Here is a 25,442-nt window from a genome sequence, read left to right as displayed (position 1 = left end):
CATTTTTCCTTTAATCTCCACAGGTACATACAAACATTTCTAAGGAATTAATTGGTTTACGTTTTTTTTCTTAAAGATGTAATGATAGGCTGCATTTTATTTCTAGAATGGCTTCCAACTTCTAAATATAAACAATGCTCCTAGGTTTTTCATTTTAAAAATGCATTAAATTTAAGCACTAAGTATTATATTTTAAGAAATTTTATTTTTTTGCAAAGGTGACTTGAATAATGAGAAAAATTACAGCAAAAATTTAAAATATATCTATTAAGCATTGGGTCAAAGGTGGTTCTAGTAGGGAGACTTTCACCTGAATTGATGCTTTTTACACTTTGAGCAGTCTAAGAACTATGACTCAAAATGTCACATTACTTTTCTACATTGTGATTCATATCTTATGATCCTTTGCTATTGTGTGCTGGTATAATAGGACTGATGTGCCCTGGGGAATGTACATCATGCTGCAGCAAAGGGAAAGTAGTGGCACCTCACTAACTGAAGTGTTTCATGGTGTTCTGTCTCTGAAATGGCTTTTTTCTGACTGTGCTAGATATGGACAAAAATGTTCACTTCCCAATAGCTACTAAATACAGATGTGTAAGAGTTAAAGGCAGCAACTGGTTCCCAAGAGTAGTTTGGGGCAATAGAGCACCAAAGGATGTTAATTTCTGGAAACAATTGCTGACCTCCCCTTCTCACTGTACTAAAGGCTGTGAACAGCTCTGACTGAAAATTATTCTATATTTAAACACTCTTGGCTTTGCCCAGAGGTAAGGGTGAGGAGGTTTCTGGGTTTTTTGTTGTTGTTTGTTTCTGGATTTCATTCCATTTTCTCTCCAGCTTCTTCCTTCCTTCCTTCCTTCCTTCCTTCCTTCCTTCCTTCCTTCCTTCCTTCCTTCCTTCCTTCCTTCCTTCCTTCCTTCCTTCCTTCCTTCCTTCCTTCCTTCCTTCCTTCCTTCCTTCCTTCCTTCCTTCCTTCCTTCCTTCCTTCCTTCCTTCCTTCCTTCCTTCCTTCCTTCCTTCCTTCCTTCCCTCCTTCCCTCCTTCCCTCCTTCCCTCCTTCCCTCCTTCCCTCCTTCCCTCCTTCCCTCCTTCCCTCCTTCCCTCCTTCCCTCCTTCCCTCCTTCCCTCCTTCCCTCCTTCCCTCCTTCCCTCCTTCCCTCCTTCCCTCCTTCCCTCCTTCCCTCCTTCCCTCCTTCCCTCCTTCCCTCCTTCCCTCCTTCCCTCCTTCCCTCCTTCCCTCCTTCCCTCCTTCCCTCCTTCCCTCCTTCCCTCCTTCCCTCCTTCCCTCCTTCCCTCCTTCCCTCCTTCCCTCCTTCCCTCCTTCCCTCCTTCCCTCCTTCCCTCCTTCCCTCCTTCCCTCCTTCCCTCCTTCCCTCCTTCCCTCCTTCCCTCCTTCCCTCCTTCCCTCCTTCCTTCCCATTAATTTCTACAAAAGTGTCTTTGCAGATTACTCAGTCATTCATCTGCACAGCCAGGAATGACTGTGATGTTGTGAAGGACTTATCCATAACAGTCCTCAACTCATGCACAGCTGCATCAGCTGAATCCTAACGTTAATGCCCTCTCTCTAAAAAACAGAAAGAAGAGCACACAAAAAAATCTCAAAGTACCAATTCAATTGAGTCAAACCAGCAATATATTAGTATGTAATTTGTACAGGTATTTTTCCTTTGGTCTGTTCAGAAGGAGCCTGGTAGAGTACATCAGTGCGCCCACCTATCCAGTCATTGCAAAAACTGCCTGGCACTAAATATGGTATACCTTTCAAACAAAGGAAGAGTCAAACTCAATAGTTTTCATAATTAGTATGGATAAACATTACAATCGCACCTAGAAACTCTGATTAAAGCAATTATAATTTAGGATTTCCAGAGTCTAGAACAGAAAATTTCCTATTTAGCATTTTACTGGATGGAGATACACTAGGGTCATATCTCCATCTCAACTCACAGGTGACAAAAGTTTTGAAACATATTTTTAAAACAGAATTGTCTTTTTGTTAAACAACAGAAGTTGTTAGGCAACACAGCACAAGTCCTTGCAGGGCTATGCTGCTGTACAGAATTTGGCACACACATTACACAGCTGCTCATCTGCAAGACAGGACCAGCTCCGGACTAAGAGAGATTGACAGCTCAGGACTTTGGTACCTATGGTCAGGAATTGTTTGGAAATGTCATATTTTCATTTCATACTGGAAATATTTTAATTTACAGTATGTATTATCAGATCCAAACTGTTTTTAACTATGTCTTAAAGGGTGCTCATTTTACTAAATTATTTTGTCAAAACTGCATACTTCTTGCTCAAACTCTGGCATGAATGTCCCTACTGCAGACAGAAAAGTACAAACTGCATTAGTGTGACACAGATTACTGGGAAAGTGCTGAAGCAGACCAAAGAGTTCTTTATTGAATTTAATTAGCAGCCTGGGACTTTTGCTTTCTGAACCACTTTTAGTTGCAGCTGGTCTGTCAGTCACAGTGGGAAATGCAAGGGCTGTAGTGTTCTGTGGGAGGCTGGCTTCTGCTTTGGCTGCCTCCAAGGGGAAGGAATGTCCAAGTTCCGGATGTGCACCACAAGGAGAGATATCTCTTAAAGGTTCAACTCTGCAAACTTGTATGACCATGCTAGCTGTAATTTGCAGAGAAGTTTCCGGTTCCAAAAATCGAAGCTGTCTGGAGATACGAGAGCTTGGTGGGGCAGTTACTTAAAACTAGAAACGGCAAAGCTGGGTTTTTTTCACCCATAAATGAAATAGAGAGTTAGGAACTGTGAGGCTGAAAATGCCCTGTCCCCATGGAACTTTAAAAGTGCAGGTGAAAAGTTTCACAGTATCTAAACTAATGCCCAGTGGAAGACCTTTATGAAACAAATGCCTGGTTGTCTGTGACCCTGCAGATATTTGGCAGCCCCGCTGAAATGACAGTGTCATCTTGCATGAATAAGATAATGGGAAACAGGTAAGCAGAATAGAGGGAAAAGCATTCATTTCTTGGCAGATGGATTTTTGACTTGCTTGTCATTTGATTACAGCTGTCAGAACAGTTGTTGTTACTGAAAACCGTGAGCTGTTTTCCTGTGGTTGCCCAAGTGGGTCATGATCTGCAAGACCATAACTTGAGCAGGAGGATGGGATTATTTGTCTTCATTTAGTGCAGATCAGTCAGGTGGTAAAGGACAAGAGCAGAGCTCTCTGTTAGAAGGCTCTCTGCTTCTGCTCCGTAACATTACCAATTCAACCCCTGGTTTTACCAGTGGGAGTCATGGTATTTTGATGACATTTCCTAGGAGCAGCTTCTCTTCTGAGATCACGAGATAAGAATAAGTATAAATTGTGCATTTAGTTGATCGTGCCATTTGACTTTTAAAACAATCTTGGCTGGGTCACATTGGGAAATGGATACTTTTCAGCTGCTCTTTCCTAAGCAGTGTTTTGTGCTATTCTATTCCCCAAAATTTTTACTTTTAAGATATCTATTATCAGCCCCAATTATGTTATGGCTGCTGGCTTTCTGCCCCAGATAAAGGATGAGATTGATGCAGTTGTGTGGGTGTAATTCTGGAGGGAGTTTGCAGAAGCCAGGGGCCAGTGGTCTGCCTGGTGTTGGAGCTGGTTCAAGTATTTGTAGTTCATAGCAAGTGTGGGTAAATTTTATTGGTAAAATCACATTTTAAATACTTATGGCTTAAGATGACACAGGACAGGCTTCCCTTCTAAGATACCTGTGATTAAGTGAGGTGAAAAGTGGTGTCATTAGAGAATGGAGAGTGGTCCAGTCATTGGTTGTTATTGAAGGATTTGCATGATTTACACTTAAACATTGTTTTTGGCAGTCACTCTCTGTTTGACCTTGACCAAACTGAAGCAGACCTAGGTGCCTAAAGACTCTTTAGTGTCCAGTACTCATTTGTTTTAAAGTTCAATGAAATCAGAAAGCATTAGTCTAAAATGCAGAAATTTGAAAGCTTTCTAGTTTGTTTTTTCACTTTCTCTCTTGCAAATGGAGATGAAAGCACTTCTCTTTCCACAGGAGTGGTGTGATGATGCATACATTGAAGACATAAGTGCTTGGAAAAAGCATGATAATGTCTGTATGCTTGTCCCACTCCTTTCGAGTTTTGCCATTTACCAACTGTATCTTCGTTTATCAGTCACTATTAAATGCATCAAATTTCCTTCTCACAGGCTAATATTAACATCCCAATGGGAGCATTTCGCCCTGGTGCAGGCCACCCTCATAAAAGAAAAGAAGTTACACCTGAAGAAGTAGAGGAGGTAAGCAAAAAAGGTTTTTTGATTTGTTTTTTTCTGAGGAGAATCCCTGCCATAAAATGGAAAAAGCCTTTAAAGTGATCTTATAGCTCCACATACCCATCTTAGGTACCACAGCTGGACATGCACTGATCATTCACGGAAATAAATGGCCACTTACTAACACTTCATGTATAAATAGTTCTGCTTTTGGTGCCAAGGCACCTATAGGAACATAAACAGCTTTAAAGGTGTGTAGCTCTGCTTCCCCAGCAGGATAATATCTGCTGTCAGGGGAGAGAGCCAGGATTTCACCAGCAGTATTTCTCTAGATGGGAGATGATGAGATACAGCAGGAAAAGTTATAGCAAGGCTTTGGAAGACTTTGCTGCTATCTGTCACCCTGTGGTGTGATTTATTGTTACAGCTTAACAATATTGGAAACTGGTTTTCAAATACAACGCTTTTTAGAAGGTTTATCAACAAGAAGAAATTGAATGTGAAGACACTTGCAAGTTAAAACAGAAATTCCAAACCTATTTATCTGCCCAGGGGTGAAAATACTCCATTTTAGACTGAATTCTGTATTTTCATGCTTGTATTTTACAGAAGTGTTTAACACTGAGGTTTGAATATAAAATCCAATTTATATCTTAACTAACATTGATCACAAAGTTTAGGATTAAACACAGATATCATATTTCTGAATCATATTAGAGCATCTTAATTACCATTAACTTCAATAATAAATGAGACCCTAACACCTACAGTGGAAGAAAATGTAGTTGTAGATATTCCAAGCAAGATAAAAAAGATGGGTGTTCCTGGTTTCCTGGCCAGTTTAATTAGTTTGGATTCACAGTCCCCACATGAGAACTCATCCTGCTGGGCCAGAGCTCCCACTGCTCCTCACAGCCAAGGGCAGGACAGGCTGTGTAAGAGCCAATTCTTCTTTTCCTGTCTCAGGCAGATTTTTTTCTCTGAATTTTGCCATATTTTGATATAAACAGTGCTCTGTTCACAGAGAACTTTCCTGAAATAATCAAACCTACGCTGACTTGGCTCTTCAGAAGATTTAGAAAACAAACATACAAAATGACCTTGAATAGATATTGTGGCTTTCTCCCTTGGAAAGGAATCAAAGCATATTCTCTCTGCAGTAATTAACTGGTGAAGGAGTGGATGTTATTAAGCAGAAACTAATATAGCATGTGTGAGTTCTAGTAATGTTTGAGAAATAAAATAAATGACTGGTGCTGATAATTACATTTGTTTGGGTAATTGAATGATGGTTTCTCAGCTGCATGAATACCTATAGGAGACAGACATTATGGAAGATCTTGGCCCAGGTTTTATGGGAAATACTCAACCAAACCAATGGGATTAAACACTTCAGACAGAGATCTTGTTATAGGAATAGAATAAAAATGCTACCAGTGAACTTGTCCTTTCAATTTTCTCATCTTGTTAAGTTTTGCCATACAACTCATGATTTTTCAGAGCAGTTTTAGGCAAATGCAACTTTTGCTAGCAGTGCATAATCACTGCTAACAGTGCATTATCCACTGTACTTTAAAGCCTTGACATAGGAGATGAGGGGAATATGGATCTTACTCAAAGGGGTGGTGGAGTCAGATAGGAATGTCTATTTTTGAAGGTCAGTGGAGCAGACATGTTAACATGAAAAGAAATGGAGGGTGGGAATTACAGGAAATAACTCTTCTTCAGTCAGAGCATTCCCATGCTTGTATTTTTTAACCCTTATTGTATATCTAAGGAACTCCTCAGGCTTCCTTCCATAAAACTGAAGGCTTTAGTCTAAGCTCAGCTCTGTGTTGCACATGGAGTGAGTGATACAGGGAGCAGTGAGGTCCTAAACAGCAAACATCTGAGATGGAAGAGAAAGCTGACAACAATTTATGGAGCACAAAGCTTGCACCACTTGTTCTACAAGAGGAATGGTATAGCACATGACTTGAAATGGGATTTTTTAGATAGTTTCTGCTATGTACTAATAAGTACTGCTGGGTTCAGGGAGTACTTGTTTCCCCTGATAATTCAGATTATCTAGGAAAACTGTCAAAGGAAACAGTGCAAGCTCATTACATCTTTGACTACTGATACAATTTTGTGTATCCTTCCAAACAGCTTTTGTATCAATTTACTTATACTCCTGCTGTGCTTTACTACTGTTTCAGGATGTTAGATCATTAAACCACGTATGAGGCAGTACATACAGTTCCTGGGGATAAATTACTGGCTGGGATTTGAAATCATCTAGCAAAAAATAGTCAAATATTATTAGTATTATCTTGGAATAATTAATAGTGCATTAGCTAAAATGTGAGAAAAGATAATACAAGTCTACCAAGCCAAGAAATGTAATTATCAATTCCATTTTCTTATATCTGGTGATCTTAGGAAAGTCCTTAAAGATCAGATAGGAAGAAAATGACAGTTTTCTCCAATACCTTGTTTGTTTGACATTGCAGTCTTTTTCCTGATTAGCATTAGTCCACTAGTCAACAGAGAAAAAAAAAGAGGGGTTTACTGGCCAATAATATTTGACAAGTAATGTTGGAATTTTAAAAATTAAGTTAAATATTAAGAATTGACTGTTCACAGTTAATTCCCCTTTTCAAAAAGGGTGGCTAATAAATCTGAATCATGATTGAACTCTAAAAAGCCCATCACAAGAGGACATTCACAGAGTAATCAAAAATGAAAAAATAATTTCATAATGAAATTATTTATAGTAAAATAGAAATTAATCTCTACATGTACTTGATTCCTCCTTTATGTCACCTTTATAAAATACACACCAGGCTGGAACAACAGTACACTCATGTCTGGAAATCTACTCCTTGGAAAGATTACCCAGTCTAGAGTAGAAATGGTCTAAAATACCTGCTCTACTCATCTAGAAGCAATAGTAGAGCTGAGGAAGTACCAAGGGCTGAAATACTGTGGTCCATTGGGAAATGAGCTGAGTTGCTCACTGTTGTGTAGTTGCTGTTATTTAACTGGCATTTTCACATGTCAGCAAAATAGCCATGCAGCACTACCCTAATTCAAATATAAAATGATCAAACCCCTTCTGGTCTTGCAACTGAAGTTATGAAAAGTTAAATTTCAACTCATGTTGATCTTGCATGGAGCTTTTGAAGTCCATAACCCACTATCAACACTCTTCTCCAGAGCTGCAGAAATACGCGATCTTCCTCTCCAAGTGTCGGGCAACTGTGAAACTCTAAAAGGAATTAGATGATAAAAAATGGTTTTTCTGCTTTTTTATAATTTAAAATATGAAAGATTTAAAGTTGCCTTTAATTCTCCAGTTATTTTCTAGAAATATAATTGCCTGGCATTATAAATTCTAAACCTCATTCCTCTACACTGAGCATCTTCCATTCTTTTAGAATGTTTTTAGACATTGTAGACAACAACCAACAAAATAACTTATCTCTTCATGACTCCACCCCTTTTTCCACTGGGATTGCCTTTAGAATAAAAACATCATTTCCTGTTTTTCAAATAACTGATCTATGCTCATGTTCAAGAGATTGCTATTGCAGCAGGAAGGTCACTGGTGTCCTTTTGTGCAGAATGCTCCTGCTTCAACAGAGGAGGAGAAAGAGAAGAAACTGCTCCCAGGAGCTAAGAAACTTCCAGGTCTTGCTGTCAACTTGTCAGAGATTCAGAACATAAAGAGTGAGCTGAAATATGTCCCCAAAGCTGAACAGTAGCTGGGAGAAGCAGGTGAGTAGAAGAGAGGTTCTCTGCATGGCTCTGGGAGAAGCAGGCTGATCCAGAAAGCTAAGTAAAAAGATGGTTTTTCAACTACTTCAGTGGACCTGGAGTCACACACCATAATTCAAAGGAATATTAGAATATTAGAAAATATTAGAACTCATAATTGGAATTTGCTGTTATTTCAAACACGTTGGAGACTAAATCCAGTGATATATGGCACCCACCAACCCGCCTGAAGTAGTCTGTTCAGCATACTAGGAATTCCGTGCATTTGGAATATCAAAACCACTTTAAAAAGAATGTATTGCTTCATAAGCATAAGTTCCAGTTTTGTAAAATATAGAACTTGTATTTTTACAATATAACTAGAAATTAATGTTTTACAATGCAAATAAATTTATTGCATTGGTGGACAAGTAGGTCAGTATTTTTAAAAAGCTTCTTTGGAACATTAGTCATTTGATATTAATTTAATTATGTAATTGAAAATTTACATACTAATGGTTCCATGTATTTGACCACACAAACATACCCCATGCTATTTGTGGCACTCCAGGGCTTGCTGTAGTCCAGCACAGGAAGGACATGGACATGTTGGAGTGAATCCAGAGGAGGGGCACAAAGGTGAAGGGAGGGCAGGAGCATCTCTGTGAAATACAGACTGAGAGAGTGAGGTTGTTCTGCCTGGAGAAGAGGAGGCTCTGGGCAGACATCAGACTGTGGCCTTTCAGTACTCAAAGAGGGCTCATAGAAAAAAGGGGACAGAAATTCTGGTAGGTCGTCTTGTCGTAGGATAATGAGTAATGGTTTTAAACTTGAGGGCATTGGATTCAGACTACATATTAGGAAGAAGTTTTTTGCAATGAGTTTGATGAAACACTGGACTGGGTTGCCCAGAGAGGTTGTAAATAAATGCCCCATCCCCACAAACACTGAAGATCAGGCTGGATGAGGCTCTGAGCAACCTGGTCTAGTGAAGATGACTCTACTTATTGCAGAGGGGTTGGACTAGATGATCTTTAAAGATCCCTTCCAGCCCAAAGCACTCTGTGATTCTATGATCATTTTATTTAAAAGGAAATATTCAGTGCCAAGTGAATATTTCCAAAAGGAAGTATTCAGCACTTCAGTGCCAACTTCAGGAAAATTTATATCTGATTTCAAACTAGACCCATAAGCCTTTGTTCTTCTACATTCTGAACCTTATAGAAATTTATGATAACTTCTGTCCATGAAATTATCCTCTGATTTCTTTGAAAAGCCTGAGTCAGTAAAGATGTGTCAGGCACTTACAATGAAAACCCAGATGTACAGAGAAGTTTTAATTCCAAAAAATCCCCACCCTGGCTACAGTAAGAAAAAGATAGTTGTGTCACGTAATACTCACCTGAATTGCTAGTTGTGCATGCTGACTGATAAATCCTTTTTATCCTGAAGAGAGACAGAGGAGTTGAGCAGGAGAAAATCATCTGGAATTTACTGCACAGAAACATAAATGAAAAACAGAGGAAAACAGAAAGCCATGAAAAGGGGTTTTGGGAATGCAGAAATGCTAAGAACCAAGAATATGAAAATAAATTGTGTATAACTTGAGTGCATTACCCCAGTGCATTCTGCATCATTAACATAATTATTTTTTATGTACAGCATAAATATGCCATTTGGAAGGAAAGAGTGTTGAGTTTTTTCTTGCTTTTACCCTGCTGTGTCATAATGTTCCTGATATTTTAAACATGCAACAGAGTCTTTCTCTTCAGGAAACTTGGGGGAGGGGAAAAAACATTTTGTAAAATGTAACATTTTAGTAATTTCAGTAAAGCACTGCCCAGAGAAATACAAATTTTTAATGTGAGGCTTTAAGGAGGTTTTTTCCTATAAGAGATATTCCAACATAAATTTACCCCCATATTTATTCTCAGATGATTGCTATTTTTAACATTTAAAAGTTTTTTAGTAATTACCTTACTGAGAATCTGACAGAAACATTTAGGGCAGGCTCAGATGTTCACTCTAAAGTTTTCTACAGAAACATCAGCCATGTAAAGGGCATCTTGAAAGCAGTGACGTTATTAAGAAGTAATTTCTGTCTCTGTCCTTCTTTTGATGTATTGGTTATCAGGTCCTGACAGGGATATAGATTTCTAGATTTTGGGTAGTGCAGTCACAGATCAGATCTGAAAACTCAGTGTTCACAGGAGCTGCAGGTGCAGTTCTCACTGTAGCCTGTGAGTTTGGATGTTGTGCAAAACTAAGCATGTGCCTGAATTCCACATAAAATTGAGATGTAAATTAATCAGGTGCCACATCCAGCAACCTTGAGTGATACTGAATGTAAGGACTGACCCCTGTAAGAGGAAATTAATCAGATCCAGTGCTTAAGGCCTCCTGCCTGCAGCCTTGTATAAAATGTGATATTGCCAGAGAGCTGTTTTATGATTGATTGTACAAATCTAGAGAAGGTTATCTAAGTCTGCAAGAAATTCACAATCATATATACCTAATACTTTGCTCCATCTACAAGAATGGGTTAGAGATCATACTTTGGATGTGATGGTCTCAAAAGAATGGTGAGCTGACTGGTCAATAGAATATGCCAGTGCAGAGTGTGTACTGATAGATGAGAGTGTTCTTTGGTTTTCACAGTTTGGAAATTAATTCTCTCTTACATCAGTACTATAATCTTCTCAGATATTCACTATTGAGGGATTTCCCTTTGATATTATTTTTTTCTTTCTTGTGGTACTCTGTAGGAAACTCTGTTTCTACTTGAAACAGTTAGAATAACTCCAAATACTCTGGATAATTTCCATTATTCTGTGATCCTATAATATCATGCAATAAAAAAAATCACAAATACACTTTAACATGCCACAGATATCAAAGCTTTTAGAACCACAGCAGGTATTTCCAACTTTACCTCCTATATTTCATGGTTAGTTTCAATAAATTGTAAGCTGACATGATTAATTTTGTATTAATTTTGATCCATGTTTTCTTGCTCAGTTTAGCATGCAAACCCAGCAGCAAAAATAAGAAACCTACAAAGCATTAGGCTGGTTCATTATTTGCAAACCCATTCCTACATAATTTTCACTTTAGAGTAACTTCTGTTAAATGTCTTTGGTCTTGCTCTTCGCCAAATTAGGAAACATGAATAGACTTGCTAGGATCGTAGTGGTGACTACAACAGTTTGTGGGAGAAATGTCATGAGGGAGATGTCATGAAGCTGAATCCACTGAAGGTCATCAAGTGCTCCTCAGTTAAGATATTACTGTAGTCATCCCTTATGGGGATCTGGTCTATCATCTATCTATAATTAGCTAATTAGCATAATCTGTCGTAAAGATTTTTTTCTTCCATACCTGTAGATGATGTGTTACATGCAGCTAGTTTTAATATACAATGTGAGTTATGATCAATTTTCCTTTTCTCCATCTACAATTTTTTTCTGCTCTTTTTACACCTGGACATTTCTACATGCACAGGAATGAAGCATATGCAAAATAAAATAGTAGCAAAATATCATACACTAAAAATATATGCTCTATTGAATAAGCAATGGTAGGAAGCAGTTTGTGACAAATGGAGCCTGCTGTGGCTGAGATTTATTGCCAATTGTTGTGATATCTCATGTGATAACTAGCATGGTGATTGTACTTGAAAATGGGACTGAGCACAAACTGGCATTTCCCCTGAGAATATAGATAATGGCAGCCAGTTACTTCTGCAGCTCATGTTCATTCTTCATCCTGCATCCCTTCACCTTTGTGTCCTAAGTGTGGAGGGCTGTGTAAGACATCTTTTATGGTGATGGGCCATGGAATCTAAATGCTGGACTTTGGTTTCAGAGGACCTAAACCTTCAGCTAAAGGGGTCTTGTCCTTTCCTCTTGAAGAAAGCATTCTTAGTGGAAGAACTTCTCAAAAGGCAAAAAGGGAAATTTACTACCTTGAAGTTACAAAACAGACTGTCATGGACATGGGGCAGCACTCCCAGCACTGTATTCTGGTTGTGTTTGGAGAAAGAGATTGTCAGGATCCCCATCACAATGTTGATGAGATGGTTTCTCACCATCTAATGCAGTACTTGCAGACAAATCATTGTCTTTACCTGGAGCTCTACTGGGGAGGGTGGTTTGATTGCAGAAGGTAGTTCTGTTGTCAGGTTACAGAAGCAAGAGAACTCTATTTTGAAGTCTAAAGAACTAGCAAATGCTTTCTAGGGCAGCTTAGCCTTTGCACTATGCAGAGAATTCTGCCCCACATAAAATGAGAAATCTTGTCAGCAGAGCAGCCTCTGAGATTGGCATCACTTGGGGAAAAAAGAAAGGGGGAAAAGCCATAACAGAAGTCCCAGAAGGGAATAAAGGTCTTATATCCATACACACAAGATGGTGTGCTATTAGTTATTCCTTGGTGTTGCTATTAATTATTTACCTTAAAAAATTTGTCTATCAGCCCAGGCTAAAAATGCACATTATAACTTTGCCCCCTAAAGACTTAATTACAGTTTCCTGCTATATATTGTATTGCTCTAAAGCTGCCCCTCAGTTGCAGCAGCCATTTACCTCTCCTGGTGTCCCTGCTCTTACACACAATTTAGTGTTTGCATCTTGTCCCTGTGCTCACATGGATCAGAGGGCTACAGTTAAACTGCAGAACAGTAACAAGCAAGGTTATTGCTTTTGTCTCAGAAACACAACAGTGCTTTGCTAGTAGAGGAACTCTGACCTGCTGTGAGCTCTTGAAAGGGCACTGCAGTTTTAGGAATATGTGTTCATTTAATTGAGTCCCAGCAGCCAAAGCTTCTGTGAGAGAAGGGAATCCTGCTTCCAGAGGATGCCAGGGTAGGTCAAGAGATAAAATCTCCTGGAGTGGGAACTATGGGGTGAAGAGGGAAGATGTACATCAAGAATTTCTACAGAACCCTTCTGCCAAAGTGAGAGGGGTCATGGGGAGATCTCCTCGGTGTGCATGAGTGCCTGAAGGCAGGGTGCAAAGAGGACAGAGCCAGGCTCTTCTTGGTGGTGCCCAGTGTCTGGGCATCCCCCAACATACTCGCTACGTGGCCTGTGTTAATTTCAAAGTCTTCTTGTCTTCCTCTATCTATGGTTTCCCAGCATTGTGCTGTTTTAGATTCAGAACTCCCAGACCAGCCGCACTCGAGGGTTTTATGGCCAGCCATCAACTTTGTCAAGTCCCTTCTTCTTGTAAAACTGTCCTAAGAAACTGGGTAGCTGAAGGCTTGTAGGATTTTTTAATAGCATATTTAAAGTTCTTTTGGTTTGTCTTCCAGGTTTTTTGAGTGTACTTAAGATGTGCTTTCAGACTTTAAAATGGAAGAGCTAGAAATTTCTTTTCAAGGAGAAAAATGGAATATCCAGGACATTATTTAGTATCAGAGGAACCGTTGTAATCCTATTACCTCCTTGAGAAAAAAAATCATGTTTCCCAGAGTTTCTGTGAGCAGAACAAAATATTTAGTTGTCATGGTTTAACCCCAGCCAGCCACCAGGTACCACACAGGAGCTCACTCCCCCACCAGTATTGCGGGGAAGAGAATTGGAAGGGTAAAAGTGAGAAAACTTGTGGGTTGAGATAAAAACGTATTAATAGGTAAAGCAAGTATCATGCAAGCAAGCAAAGCAAAACAAGGAATTCATTCACAGCTTCCCAAGGGCTGGCAGGAGCTCAGCCATCTCCTGAAGAGCAGGGCCCCATTGCACACATCAGTGACTTGGGAAGACAAACACCAGCAACACCAGCACTCCAAACATCTCCTCTTCCTCCTTTTTTCCCCCACTATATACTGATCATGATGCCATAGGGTCTGGAATATGGCTTTGGACAACTGGAGTCACCTGTCCCAGCTGTGTCTCCTCCCAGCTTCCCACCAGCATGGATGTAGGAAAAGCAGAAAAGGTCTTGGCTTTCTGCAAGCCCTGCTCAGCAATAACAAAAACACCTCCGTATTATCAGCCCTGTGTTCAGCATAAATCCCAAATTTAGCCCCATAGCAGCCACTGTGAAGAGAATTAACTCCACCCCATCCAAACCAGCCCAATTTCCTGTAACGTGGTTTGCAGCTGTCTGTCCTGGATTGAGTCTCTAGCCCAGCACACATCAGTCCTTTGCAAGTCAAGGAGAAATTTCCTTCTCATTCTCTAGCTGAATTATGGAAGAGGATGGGGAAAACAGACTGGAGAGAGTCTGCTTTCTGGAGGCCTAAGAAAGCTTGAAGGTGTGTGTTAGGAGGTTAATTTTGCCAAGTAAAGAGCAGGGCATATTCTTATAAACCACAAATGCTTCTACATAAACTAGTTAGGAAAAGATTTTGCTTTGTGGTTCTGGAAACTGACTAATAACTTCGAAACAAACACTGAAGACTCAGAAAACATTTTGCTTCAAAGCAAACTACAAGAATAGATGCTTGTATTTTCTTCAAAACAAATATGAAAAAAATAGCCTTTTATTTTCAAACTGTATATTCAAACAGAGATTTTTAAATTATTATTACTGGAGGAGACAAGCATAAAGTAATAACACAGGTTTGAAGAAGTCTGTCCTAATTTTTGGAAGATGAGCATGTTGTTTACTGCTCTATCCACACCATACACAGGAGAGTTTGCAGACATGTGGAGATGAACAGGCCTCTACACAGGGACAGGAGCAATGTCTTCATTGACCCTCTCCTTTGAAACTATAATGCACTTAAAGTAACAAAATATTTCCAATGCTAGCAATGTGGACCCACAAATCTCTGCTCTGTTCTCAAGTGAGAACCATTTCTGGAAGAGTTTTCTTTGAAAGCTGAAAATTTTCATAGCTCACTGCTATTTAATAACTGCTTCCCTGTAGTCATTCTGTTGATTACTTAGTCCTGAACTCTTTTATAAAATAACCCCTCTCTTTCCATTGGTGCTGTTCATGAAAGATTTTCATAAAAAATAAACTTTACACTCAGTTGCCTGAGTGAGATGCAATTTCTGGGGTGACATCCCTCAGAGGAAGCTCAGAAAGGCAGGAGGTCTCATGAGATATTAGATGTTGAGGGATCAGTGAAATGTGAAGAGGGAATACAGTCAACAGTCTTTTTTTGGCTTATCTCTGCTAGATGTGTTAAGACTTAGCCCATGAACTACAGCATCTAACAACAGGTACTACTGGAATGTACTCCTCTTGGAAATCTCAGAGCAGGATATCAGGAATCCCTAAAACTTCAGTTATTTGCCATGTGAACAGGTCCAAGTATTTAGATGAATGTCCTGTGACTTGAAAGGCACCTATTCCAAGTCATATTCATATAAATCCATGCAGAACCAGATGTGACCAGGGAACTGTGGACATGAAAAGCTGGAGAGCAGGAACAAGATCCTACTGATCACTGCTAGATGGGTATGAGCAAGATGAGAGCAATGCTGTTTGTCTCTTCCTGGGAACTGTCCTGCCAGTGTTAGATATGCCTGGAGCAATCAGACACTGCAATGACAGAAATCATCTGAAACACAAAATAATAAGCAATTCCAGTCATTCCCACCTTATACAGTTCAAAATGTGTTCAGCACAAGGTTTTCAATCACTACATCAGAGTGAAAAGGCTAACTGCTTTGGAACACATGAAGTGTGACTTCCCACATTAGTAACAGCTCAGATAGTTTTATCAAATCTACATAAATTGTAGCCAATTAAGTTGACAGTATGATCTGAAATATCTCAGCTCTGATGTGATAATCAAACGAATTTTCTTCTAAATTTAGTGCCTCATCATTTTGTTTTATAGATTTTATTCATTTCATTTGATAGAAGACTACCTAATTATGTTCTCACAGCCTTGTGCTTAAAAACCACATAAATTACTGCATTACTGTACTTTGACATCTCTTGCAGAACTGGCTCTATGTGGCATGAGCCTTGTCCCCCCTGTCCAGGAGCAGGCCATCTACAAGTGTCCCAAGCCCTGCTTTGTACTCAGGACTACATCTGCTTCAGCCACCAAATTGCTCCTGGTGTGCCTTCTTTTAAAAAAATGTAGCTCTTTTAGTGCCAAGGCTACTTCTGTTTCACACTTGTTTGCAAATTTCTTCAGAGAATAACATTTTGTAGTGCTTGAGCTCCCTGTGTGTTAGGGTAGAACACCCTATGTAGGTGGAGCTCACCATGACACTGATCCCAAGATCCATTGTCAACACTGCAGAGGAAATGCTAAGCTTCCAATGTAGCTGGGTTTTGCTGACCCTATCTGCTGCTGGTTTAATCTCCTAATTTCCCTTTGATTTGCCAATGGAATCTCAAATACGCTGTATTTCCATGTGAACAAAGGACACAGCATAAATGAGCGTTTCCCTGCAGAAATATGTATTAGTTTTACTCTCAGTGTTGTTCATAACTTATTTTTCAAATTTGATTTGCTATGGGTTTTAGCTAGCTGAAGGGAGACTCAGCTGAACTAACCTTTACTTCAACTTGGGAACAAGTATAATGCCTGGTTTTCTGTCCTGCCATTTACTGGTCATAACAGTAGGGCTGTATTTGCTTCTGACTGCAATTGGCTGAGGTTCATGTACAGACATGGATTCCGTAATAGCAGAATAAAACCCTCAGTCTTGCTCTTCAGAACTCACTCCCCCACCTTGGTAAAGCTGATGTAGCATTGCTTTTAATTTAATAATTCAGCTATTCAATGGATAAAATAAATAAATCGAGTCCTTCAGCTTTTAGCTCTCCTGGGTCTTTGTTCTCATTTATTGCCTTGGAGCACACCTTGTCTTAAAATTGCTGTACCTCCTGCGTGAATTTGCAGAGCCTTTGAGGGCAGAGCAGAGCAATGTTGGAGCAGTGATGGCAGAGGGCAGGGATGCACTCGGGGAGGGAGGCGCTGGCCGGGATCGCCCCGCTCTCAGCGATGCGGGAACGGGGCTGGGACAAAGGGGCAGCAATGGCTTTTACTGAGGAAACATCAAAGAACAAAAAGCTTCCCCCAAAGCCAAACTGCTCCTGTTCTGAGGGAAGGATGATGACAATAACTGGATATTGCTGTTTCAAAGCTTTGAAACGTGCTTGCTGCCTTTGTACAGAAGATGAAACCAACATGAAGTATGTACTGAAATGGAAGAAAATGCATATGCAAAGACTTGAAAACAAATATTTGAGCTGAAATAGGCAGAATACAGGGAAAATAATACCTTCAGTTTTTCTGTGTTTACAACTCACACTGCTCTTGAGTGCAGTACCTTTCCCAAAGATTGTTAAAGATGGGATACAGTATGTCCTCTGCTAAAATTAATGATCTCAGACCTCCATTAAATACCTAATGAAAGATCTCAAACCTTTTAATTTTTAATTTCTCAATTTCCTTGGTTTTGTGGTTTTGTCTGAAAACACTTAAATTGATCTGTCTCTCCAGGCTTTGAATAGAAGCATTTATTTTTGAAAAATATGTAATATTTCTTTCTTTTAGTTCTCAAGAAAAGAAGAGCTCTCTCTGTCAAGACGAGGCATACTTTCAGTTTTTCAGTCCATTTTGCTGAAAGTGAGTCCAGATGGGTCTGTCACACATGTACCCTTTTTTTAGTTTAAACCCTTAATTAAAACAGTAACGAATAGCATAGTAGTGCATCTCTTTCTGCTTTTTATATGCTTCTGAGTTTTTTATTCTGGAACAGAATCAATATGCTATATATGTGAATAATTACTCTGGGGCAAATTAATTCTGCAGCTAAGTGTTGTCTGTCTCCAGTTACTACAGTTTAACACATTAGCAGACAACACCTGAGCCACGACTGAGCTTGTGAACGCTTCAAAGTCTATCACAAACCACGTTTGTGTTTTGCCTTACATGTGTGGAGAACAAGAACCTGGCCAAACCTGTGTTAATCTTGGCCACAGAACACCACAGCTCACTTGACAAGCAGTCATGGGCCATGTCCAGGTGTGAAGTTATCTGCAGTTGGGTTGAAATTAGGAACACCTAAGGCAGGATGACAAGTAGGGTGTCAGCTTCAATGCCTTGCTTTAATAGACACTATAGAGATGAGTAGAGACTGGCTCTCAGAGAAGCTTGTGCTGACCTGCAGCTAAAAGCCTCATTTTTGAACTAAAGATTAACCATGCTTCAGCAAAGTCAAGTCCTTGGGGCTCCATCTCCAGTGAGATTTTTGGCATCTTAACCATTTCCATCAAGACAAACCCATGGTACAAAAACCATGTGCAATGGCAGAGGAATACCTTGAGCCAATGGAGCCTTAGTTCACATCCCTCAGCAATGTCTGGAACTTTATGAGCAGCACAGGGACCAGATCCATGTTGGGCAGAATTAAGCAGGCAGCTCCAGATGGGCACCCAGGATGGCAGAACAGACCTTGCACTGCTGTTCTGACCTGCCTCAGGGAGACACTTCATCTCTGTGTCCCCCAGTGCTCTCTTGGCCAGGGAGGTGATCCTCTGCAGGATCTACCAGGGGGAACAGCTGCCTGAACTGCAGCTTCTGTAAACACTCACTGCCTCACTCACTAAAGAGGGGAGCTGAGTGCCTCAGACCCTGAAAGCAGGCAGGAGTGGAGAGCAGCTGGCCCACGTTATGGCACTGCCTTCTGCCTCAGTTGCAGCATCCCAAGGGATGGATGAAGGCCAGAATTGTCTTCCCCTCCAGGTGCTCTAGCATTGCTCAGGGATAAGTCCTGGCTTCCCCCAACAGGCTGCAAAGAGATGTACAAGGTTACAGAGAGAGGAAAATGGAGGCAGAGAGTCCTGTCTCACCCATAGTCTTCAGTGCCTCTGATCACATAGATCCCTTCAGAAACTCTCTGCCCTGCAGAAACCCACACTTCTGCCATCTTGAGAAGATGATTTTGGATGTGCTGTTATGAACCCTTGAAACATTTCTGCAAGCAGCATGGTGAAGCTTATGTGGAAAGCTGTTTAGACATAGCTAACAGAAAAAAATTGAAAACAATCAGATTTTTTCCCCTGGAGCTTCAGCAATGTTCTCAGTAAAGCCAGGAGACATTTCCCGTCACCCTGAATAAAGTGTGAACTGTCTCCTCCAGATATGCTTCAAATTTTTAAAAAAGCAAGTAGAAAAATTTGCAAACATGCAAGAGAAGGGATGTATTGGTGGCCTCCTCCCTTCTGCCTTGGCTCCGTGGTTATCACACATACACAGCTAGGAAGCATGAATAAAACAGGTCAGGTCTTTCTTTGCCTCAAAAGGATTAAAACCCACAGTTCTTCCTTACCTGCAGACTCCAGGCTAGCTTGGCAGGGGGACCCTTTCTAGACTTCTAGCTAAAGCTCACCTTCTGTGCAGAAATGAATTAATCTCTAGATAAGCCTGATGTCAGCTTAGCAATGTGGAGCTCAACTGGCACTGAGGAAACTTGCTTCCATGTGCCTTAGCCTGTGGATTGCTGTGTACCATGTCTAAAGGATAATTTGTGTAGCAACAACAGCAACAGTCTCCTCAAGCTATGATTTGAGAGAAACCAGGATGGCTGCTGCTGTGTTTTTGTACAGTCTGATGCAATCAAATAGGTGCTGAGGAGGACAGGCTCTGTGGAAAACCACCAAGATTCTGAGTGCTGCTCAGGTTTACATGTCTCCCTGGCACTCAGATGAGCAGGGTTATTTAAACTCAGGTCATTTTAGATGGGCATGAGCACAGTTTGAGATTATGGTGTAGCTGGTTTTGAGGACCACAATTTTGGATTTAAGTACCTGCATCCCATTTGCACCTAAGGCCTCCAGATTGTTGGGGCTGTCCTTTAGCGGTAAGGAGCTCAACCCCAAGGTCACTCAGTGGGAATTGTGCTCATAAATCACTTAAGAGCATGTCAAAATCACACTCCAAATTTGAATCTTCCAATTGCATATTGCTCACTGCTGAGAGTGAATGGGGCTCTGTCTCTGCAGCCAGAGCCAGCAGCTGTGCTGGTACACCTGTGTGAGTGCTCCAGCAGGAGCTGCTGCTCACCTCTGAGAGGAGCCTTTCTGCCAAGCTGAGCTAAAGAAATATTTTCCACAGAAACTGTACATCATGGCCATGCAAATTCAAAACCAAAATATAATTGGTCTCTGGTGCCTGTGTTTTAACAGCAGGTGATTCCTCACAGCTTTTCCTTCTATTTCTCTGTGGAAACATATTCTTTTCCTTTTCAATTTGTATAGTCAAAAAACAATTTTCTATTTTGAAACAGTTCTGTGAGAAAGTTTAGTTCTCCCATATGTCTTCCAGTCAATCCTAATAACTCATTTCTAAATGCTCACTTGTCACAGATTGCAAATCAAGTATTAACACGACAGGCAACATGTTGTAACACTTTCATTTATGTTTTGAAGAAAACTGTCTATTCCTTGGAAAAATATGGGCTTACCTTTGAAACCCTAATAAATGACAAAATTCTATAAACACAACATATATATATATATATATATATATATATATATACTGGTTATATATATATACTGGTTATTGATATGAAAACATGTGTGCTGTAGAGTATTAAAACTGCCCCACTACCTGCAGTATCTTTGAAGAAGTGAGATAATGTGAAGAATTGAGCATATCCTGAACAGACCAGATGTCAGAATGCACAGTTTTCTGATCCAGTCAGTAACATGTCAAGTTAAATTAACAGCCTGTATATGATGTCTTGGCTTTATGCTTTTCCATCTCTGAGGCGATCCTCTGGGTTAGGAGCAAGACGACTGTCAAATTTCCCAAGCTGATTAAGAACTCTCACTTTTCCATGGCAAAGGAGCGATAAAACCTACAATGAGACTTAGATATGCAGAAGAGGTTGGAGAGAATGTGGATTATGTAAAAACTATGTTGGGTTTTGAGTTGGCAATCATTTTCTTACTGCCCTTTCCTTTTTCCTCCCATTTGCTGTATTTTTCAATATATTTTGCTTCATACAAAGTGCTAAGAATTTCAGGAAAAGTATTTGCAAAGTGCCCAGAGACCACTAAGCCTCAATTTAAATGTCTTGAAAATAAAACCAGAGCCAACTTCTGTCTCATCTGTGAGTATATTTGCAGGGATGTGACCATTGTCTCAGGCCCACTCTTTTTACTGCACGTGCCAGAGTTATGTTGAAAGAAAACAGGGGGATGATTAGTACCACAATTAATCATAGTTCAGTTGTGCTGTGATATTATCGGTAGGCATATTAGACGTACACTATATTTATATGGAACAACACTCACTCACACGTTATGAATTCTGTGAGAAGCAGCCATATGACCAGGAGAAAGTAGCATTTTTAGAAACTGTAACTAGCACAGAAAGTCAAGTATGGGTTATTTGCAGTACAGACTGGGTAAAGTGGCAGAAGAGGCAGAATTCATGATGAATAAATTGGGTATTGCTGCTCAAATAGAGATAGCTGAGATTTCTTTTGTCTTTCTTGGAGAGAAGCGTCTTCTCAGCGACTTCAAGATCACAAAGTTTGCTGCTAATGCACTGAGAGCAAAGAAAGCAGACAGAGCTTAGGGATGGGGATTGCTTCAGGTTTGGCAGCACTTGGCTGTCCCAGCCCCATCCTGTGACGCTGCCCATCCCTGTTCCTGCAGTGCAGCTCTACTGAGGAGCCACCTGGCTCCACACCAGCCTCACAGTCGAGAAAAAGGAACCTCCCCTGCCTTCAGAGGCCAGCAGGGACCACTAAATGTCACTTCAGCTGACTGGGATCTCTGCGCTCATCTTCTTCAGTAGCAGAGCAGCACACAACACTGGGTGTTACTCTCACAGAGCTTCAGCCTGTCCAAGTGCCCACCAGATCCCTGCAAAGTCCTGAAAGAGCTGATATTACAGCAGAGCTGTGTTCCTTTCCTGAGGTTTCCAAACAAACAGATCCTGGCAAAGCCCTCACTAGTGCTCACCTCTAGGAAGCTTCTGAAGTGGATTCTCTGTGTAACTTCAATTGCAGTTTAGTTTTAAAGTGGGGAGCACATCAGGCAGCAGCAGGGGAGCATCTGCAGGATGATCCCTCTTCCCCAGGGTGGCAGGTCAAGGGGCAGCAGCCCTTTGTTCAAAAAGGGTCTGTACAGGTTACACTGCTGCATTTTTTCCTTTTAACTGCAATAGCAGAAGCAGGTAGGTTGTGCTGCTGCTCTTCTGTGTTTCCCTGGCTACCACAGAAATGTGGTTGTTTTACTTTGCCCAGCCTCTTCTCACTAGTAATAAAGGAACAGTGTGTCCTTCAGCAATCTGAAGTGCTAAGAATGCAAAAGACTCTTTTCTGACAGTCTTTTGTCTTCTTATGCTTCTGAGTTTGCCATTAATAAAGATTGTTTTTTTTTCCCCAAGCACTAATTTTCAAATGAATTGTGGTTTTGTCAGCTCTACTGATATAATTATTTAGTACAGAACACTGCCCAAAGGGTTAATGGTGAATCTAGTTAATTTACACCTTTGATTGTTGGTAGGATGTGGTTTGGGAATTCTTTTTTCTTTTTTGGTGGGGAAAAAAACCCAGGGGAAATAACTGTTACAGCGAGATAAATCCCAGTCAAAATATATCGGTAAATACTGCATCATGGCAGTAACTCTTCAGGGAAACTAGAGGGCAAACTTCTAAAGTACTTAGAGCTCTGTAAACCTGCAATTAGGTATCTCCTCAGCTTCCCGAAGAAACGCTAAGTGCCTCACTCCTTGGGGCTGGCATGTTTAATCAGCTAAATGCTTTCAAAATACTGCCCTGGGAGGGCTCAGGAAGCCTGCTGCATAAAAATAATAGTCATTGCTGTGTGTCAGCAGTCAAGCAGCTCCTATTCTAAGTCTGCTGATTATTATACCCAATATAACTGAGCTGTCTTTTGCCTATCCCTCCATTTGTCTCAAATTTTTGTGCCATGAATTGTGTCTTATTGTGTACTAGAAATCACTGTGGGCCAAATAGGGGCTTATTATTATTGTTGTTATCTTTATTGTTGTATGTGTGAGTATTGCTTAGCATCTACATGGGGCTTGGCTTCTGACCTATTCATAAAAATTTTTCATTTCCTGTGGGTCAGTCTTTGTGTCTAGGGGAAACTGGGTATACAGCTCATTTTTAGAGCTTGTAGCTGTCAAAATGAATCTTGAAGGGCAGCATTAAAGTGTTTGGCATCACACACCTGAATGAAGGTGCAGATCAATGCAGCAGGAGGCTGAGATGAGGCAGAGGCTGTGGAACCAGTTTGTAAATGCCAAGTTTATGTTATTCTGCAGATTTAGCCCCTGCTCTCAGCTGAACCACAAGGGAGCAGGAATAGCTGGAGTTAAACCATACTATTTACAGTTTTAAAAATTGGATATTTCTCCTCTCACTTAGGAAACTATGTCCAGCAGCTTCTGCATGTTAAAACTGTTGAGCAGGGATTAGGGTTTTTGAGTCTGTCAGACCTGAAATTGCTGACCCTTGGAAGCCCCCAAAGCCAAAGAGCAGCACCAGCCTCCTGGGCAGCTGCTGGGATAAAAGCCTGGCCAGATCAGTCATGCTCAGTGTTCCATGTTGTATCAGGAGAATTGCTGAAAGAAAAATCTTTCCATAAAAAGTTATATTTTCAAATCACAAAACTTTCCCAGTGGAGAAATGTTCCATCAGAAAAATGTTGGACCATTTTGACTCTTGGCGTACTCTAAGGTACAAAAACTGATTGCATTTTAAATAAATTTCAACAGCCTCAGCCCATGCCAACTCTCAAGCAACAAATCAAGCAAACTGGGCTTTTTCTCCAGTAATTATCCAACCTGAAAATTCTCGTCATTTCACCCTTTTGCTTCACTGAAGGAAGAAAGGGCGTGTTTGCAGCACACCAAGATGCCGTTTGCTTCTATTTCCATTTCCCAGCAACTTGAAATTCATAAAAAGTCATGATCTAAATATATATATAATTTTAATCCCAAAGTAAGCATACACTAATAACCCCAAAATCAATTACCTACAGGATACACATGATTAGACTTTTTTTTATAAAACTTTTTTAACATAGTCATTTCCAAAATCAACATAAAATGTGCCTATTTTTCAGGCACACACATAAATCAACAGTCTGCCTTGCCAAAGTTTGAGCACATGCCTTTTGAAAATCTAACCAGTCAACACCCAGTGCTTAGACCTTTCTTCTCAACCATTAAAGTTGCATGAAAATAGAAAGCATATACAATAAAAAATGAGTGGCAGAGCTAGGATCCTGGACAATATGTGAATTCCTATGGATAATGAAACAAAAATCTTTGGACAATATTAAAGTCTGATAGGAAGTAAAAAATCAGGCAATATGGAAGCTAAGGGTGAGTGTTTATGTGTTTGTCACTGCATGTGAATTAGCATACTGTACAGTCTGCTTTATATTGTGTTGCCTGAATTTTATGATTCATAACAATTTTCCTCATACCATCTCATAGCTACAAAATTATGTGTGGTTACAAAACAAGCACAGCAATGCTGAATCATCCTTTTTACATACCAGTAAGCCTCTGAAGTAGCCTACCTCACTTTAAATATAGGGGAAAAAAAACTTGGTATTGATCTCTTAATATTTATATATTAATAATCACTATTAGGCTTCATGTTCAGTTTTCACTGATTAACTGATGCTTATGTGAGTCATTTATCAACTCAATGTTATTTTAATATGTGCTTTTCATCATTAAGTTCCTCAATTTCTTGGGAATAAGAAAAAGCCACAAAAGTCAGCTGTCAACAAAGACCAACAGCACCTTAGAAATGTCATTAGTGAGGGACTCCATAGGAATCAGCAGCAAACCAAATATTTCCCTTTCCACAGTCTTTGTCCCTGCAGCTCTACCAACTCCGGCAAAAAAAAATCCTTAACCTTTTGCTTACCATTTTTTAATTTAAAAAATGCAAACAATATTTAAACCCTTCTCTGTATGTGAAAATCATCCAGACAGGAAGCAGTGCTGCTTAGCACTGGGTGTGTGTCTCTGGAGAAAATGCCAGCTTATCAGGAGTTTGAAGTGGCAGCCAGCATGACAATAGCAAAAGACATGAGCATTCAAGTGTGAAATCATAGAACCTTCCCAGCAGCAGCATTTTGCTGTGTGATAGGTTACATTTGGATTTGTGAGAATGTTTCATACATAATTTCAGGTAAAGCTTTAATATTTGATTGGAGAGCCAGCACAATTGAATTGCCAGCATAAAAGAAGTCCAAGGCCAGTGCCTCCTCCAGAATCTCCTTCGTGCAAAACAGCTTGAAAATCATTGCTCATAATTTAATTATGTAACACAGCTGTGCCTTTTAGAGTTCACATGGCACAAGGCAGAAGAATCTTGAGGGTGATAGCCCACCCCAGAGTGGCTTTTATTGCACTCTCTGAGGGACTACAACAAGACTGCCAAAAGAGTCTTTCCCCTACCATAAAAATGTCAGTAAAAATAACATCATCTTTCTCCAAATTTCAGCCACCCCAAATCAAATATTT

General features: G+C 40.2%; 1 protein-coding gene across 1 annotated transcript in view; it reads left to right on the top strand.

Annotated features, from left to right (window-relative positions):
* The window catches only part of SMPX (small muscle protein X-linked), a 41,613-nt gene that overhangs the window by 4,899 nt on the left and 11,272 nt on the right, over positions 1–25,442 (top strand). The window contains exons 3-4 of the mRNA XM_058799978.1: positions 4,193–4,282; positions 7,864–8,017. Of these exons, the coding sequence (XP_058655961.1) occupies positions 4,193–4,282; positions 7,864–8,004 (231 nt within the window). The 3' untranslated portion in view covers positions 8,005–8,017. The remainder of the gene's footprint in view (positions 1–4,192; positions 4,283–7,863; positions 8,018–25,442) is intronic.

This window comes from Ammospiza caudacuta, chromosome 2 (assembly GCF_027887145.1).
Source record: "Ammospiza caudacuta isolate bAmmCau1 chromosome 2, bAmmCau1.pri, whole genome shotgun sequence".
NCBI lineage: Eukaryota > Metazoa > Chordata > Aves > Passeriformes > Passerellidae > Ammospiza > Ammospiza caudacuta.
Note: the sequence above shows the minus strand (reverse complement) of the source record. Positions and strands in the feature narration are given on the sequence as shown.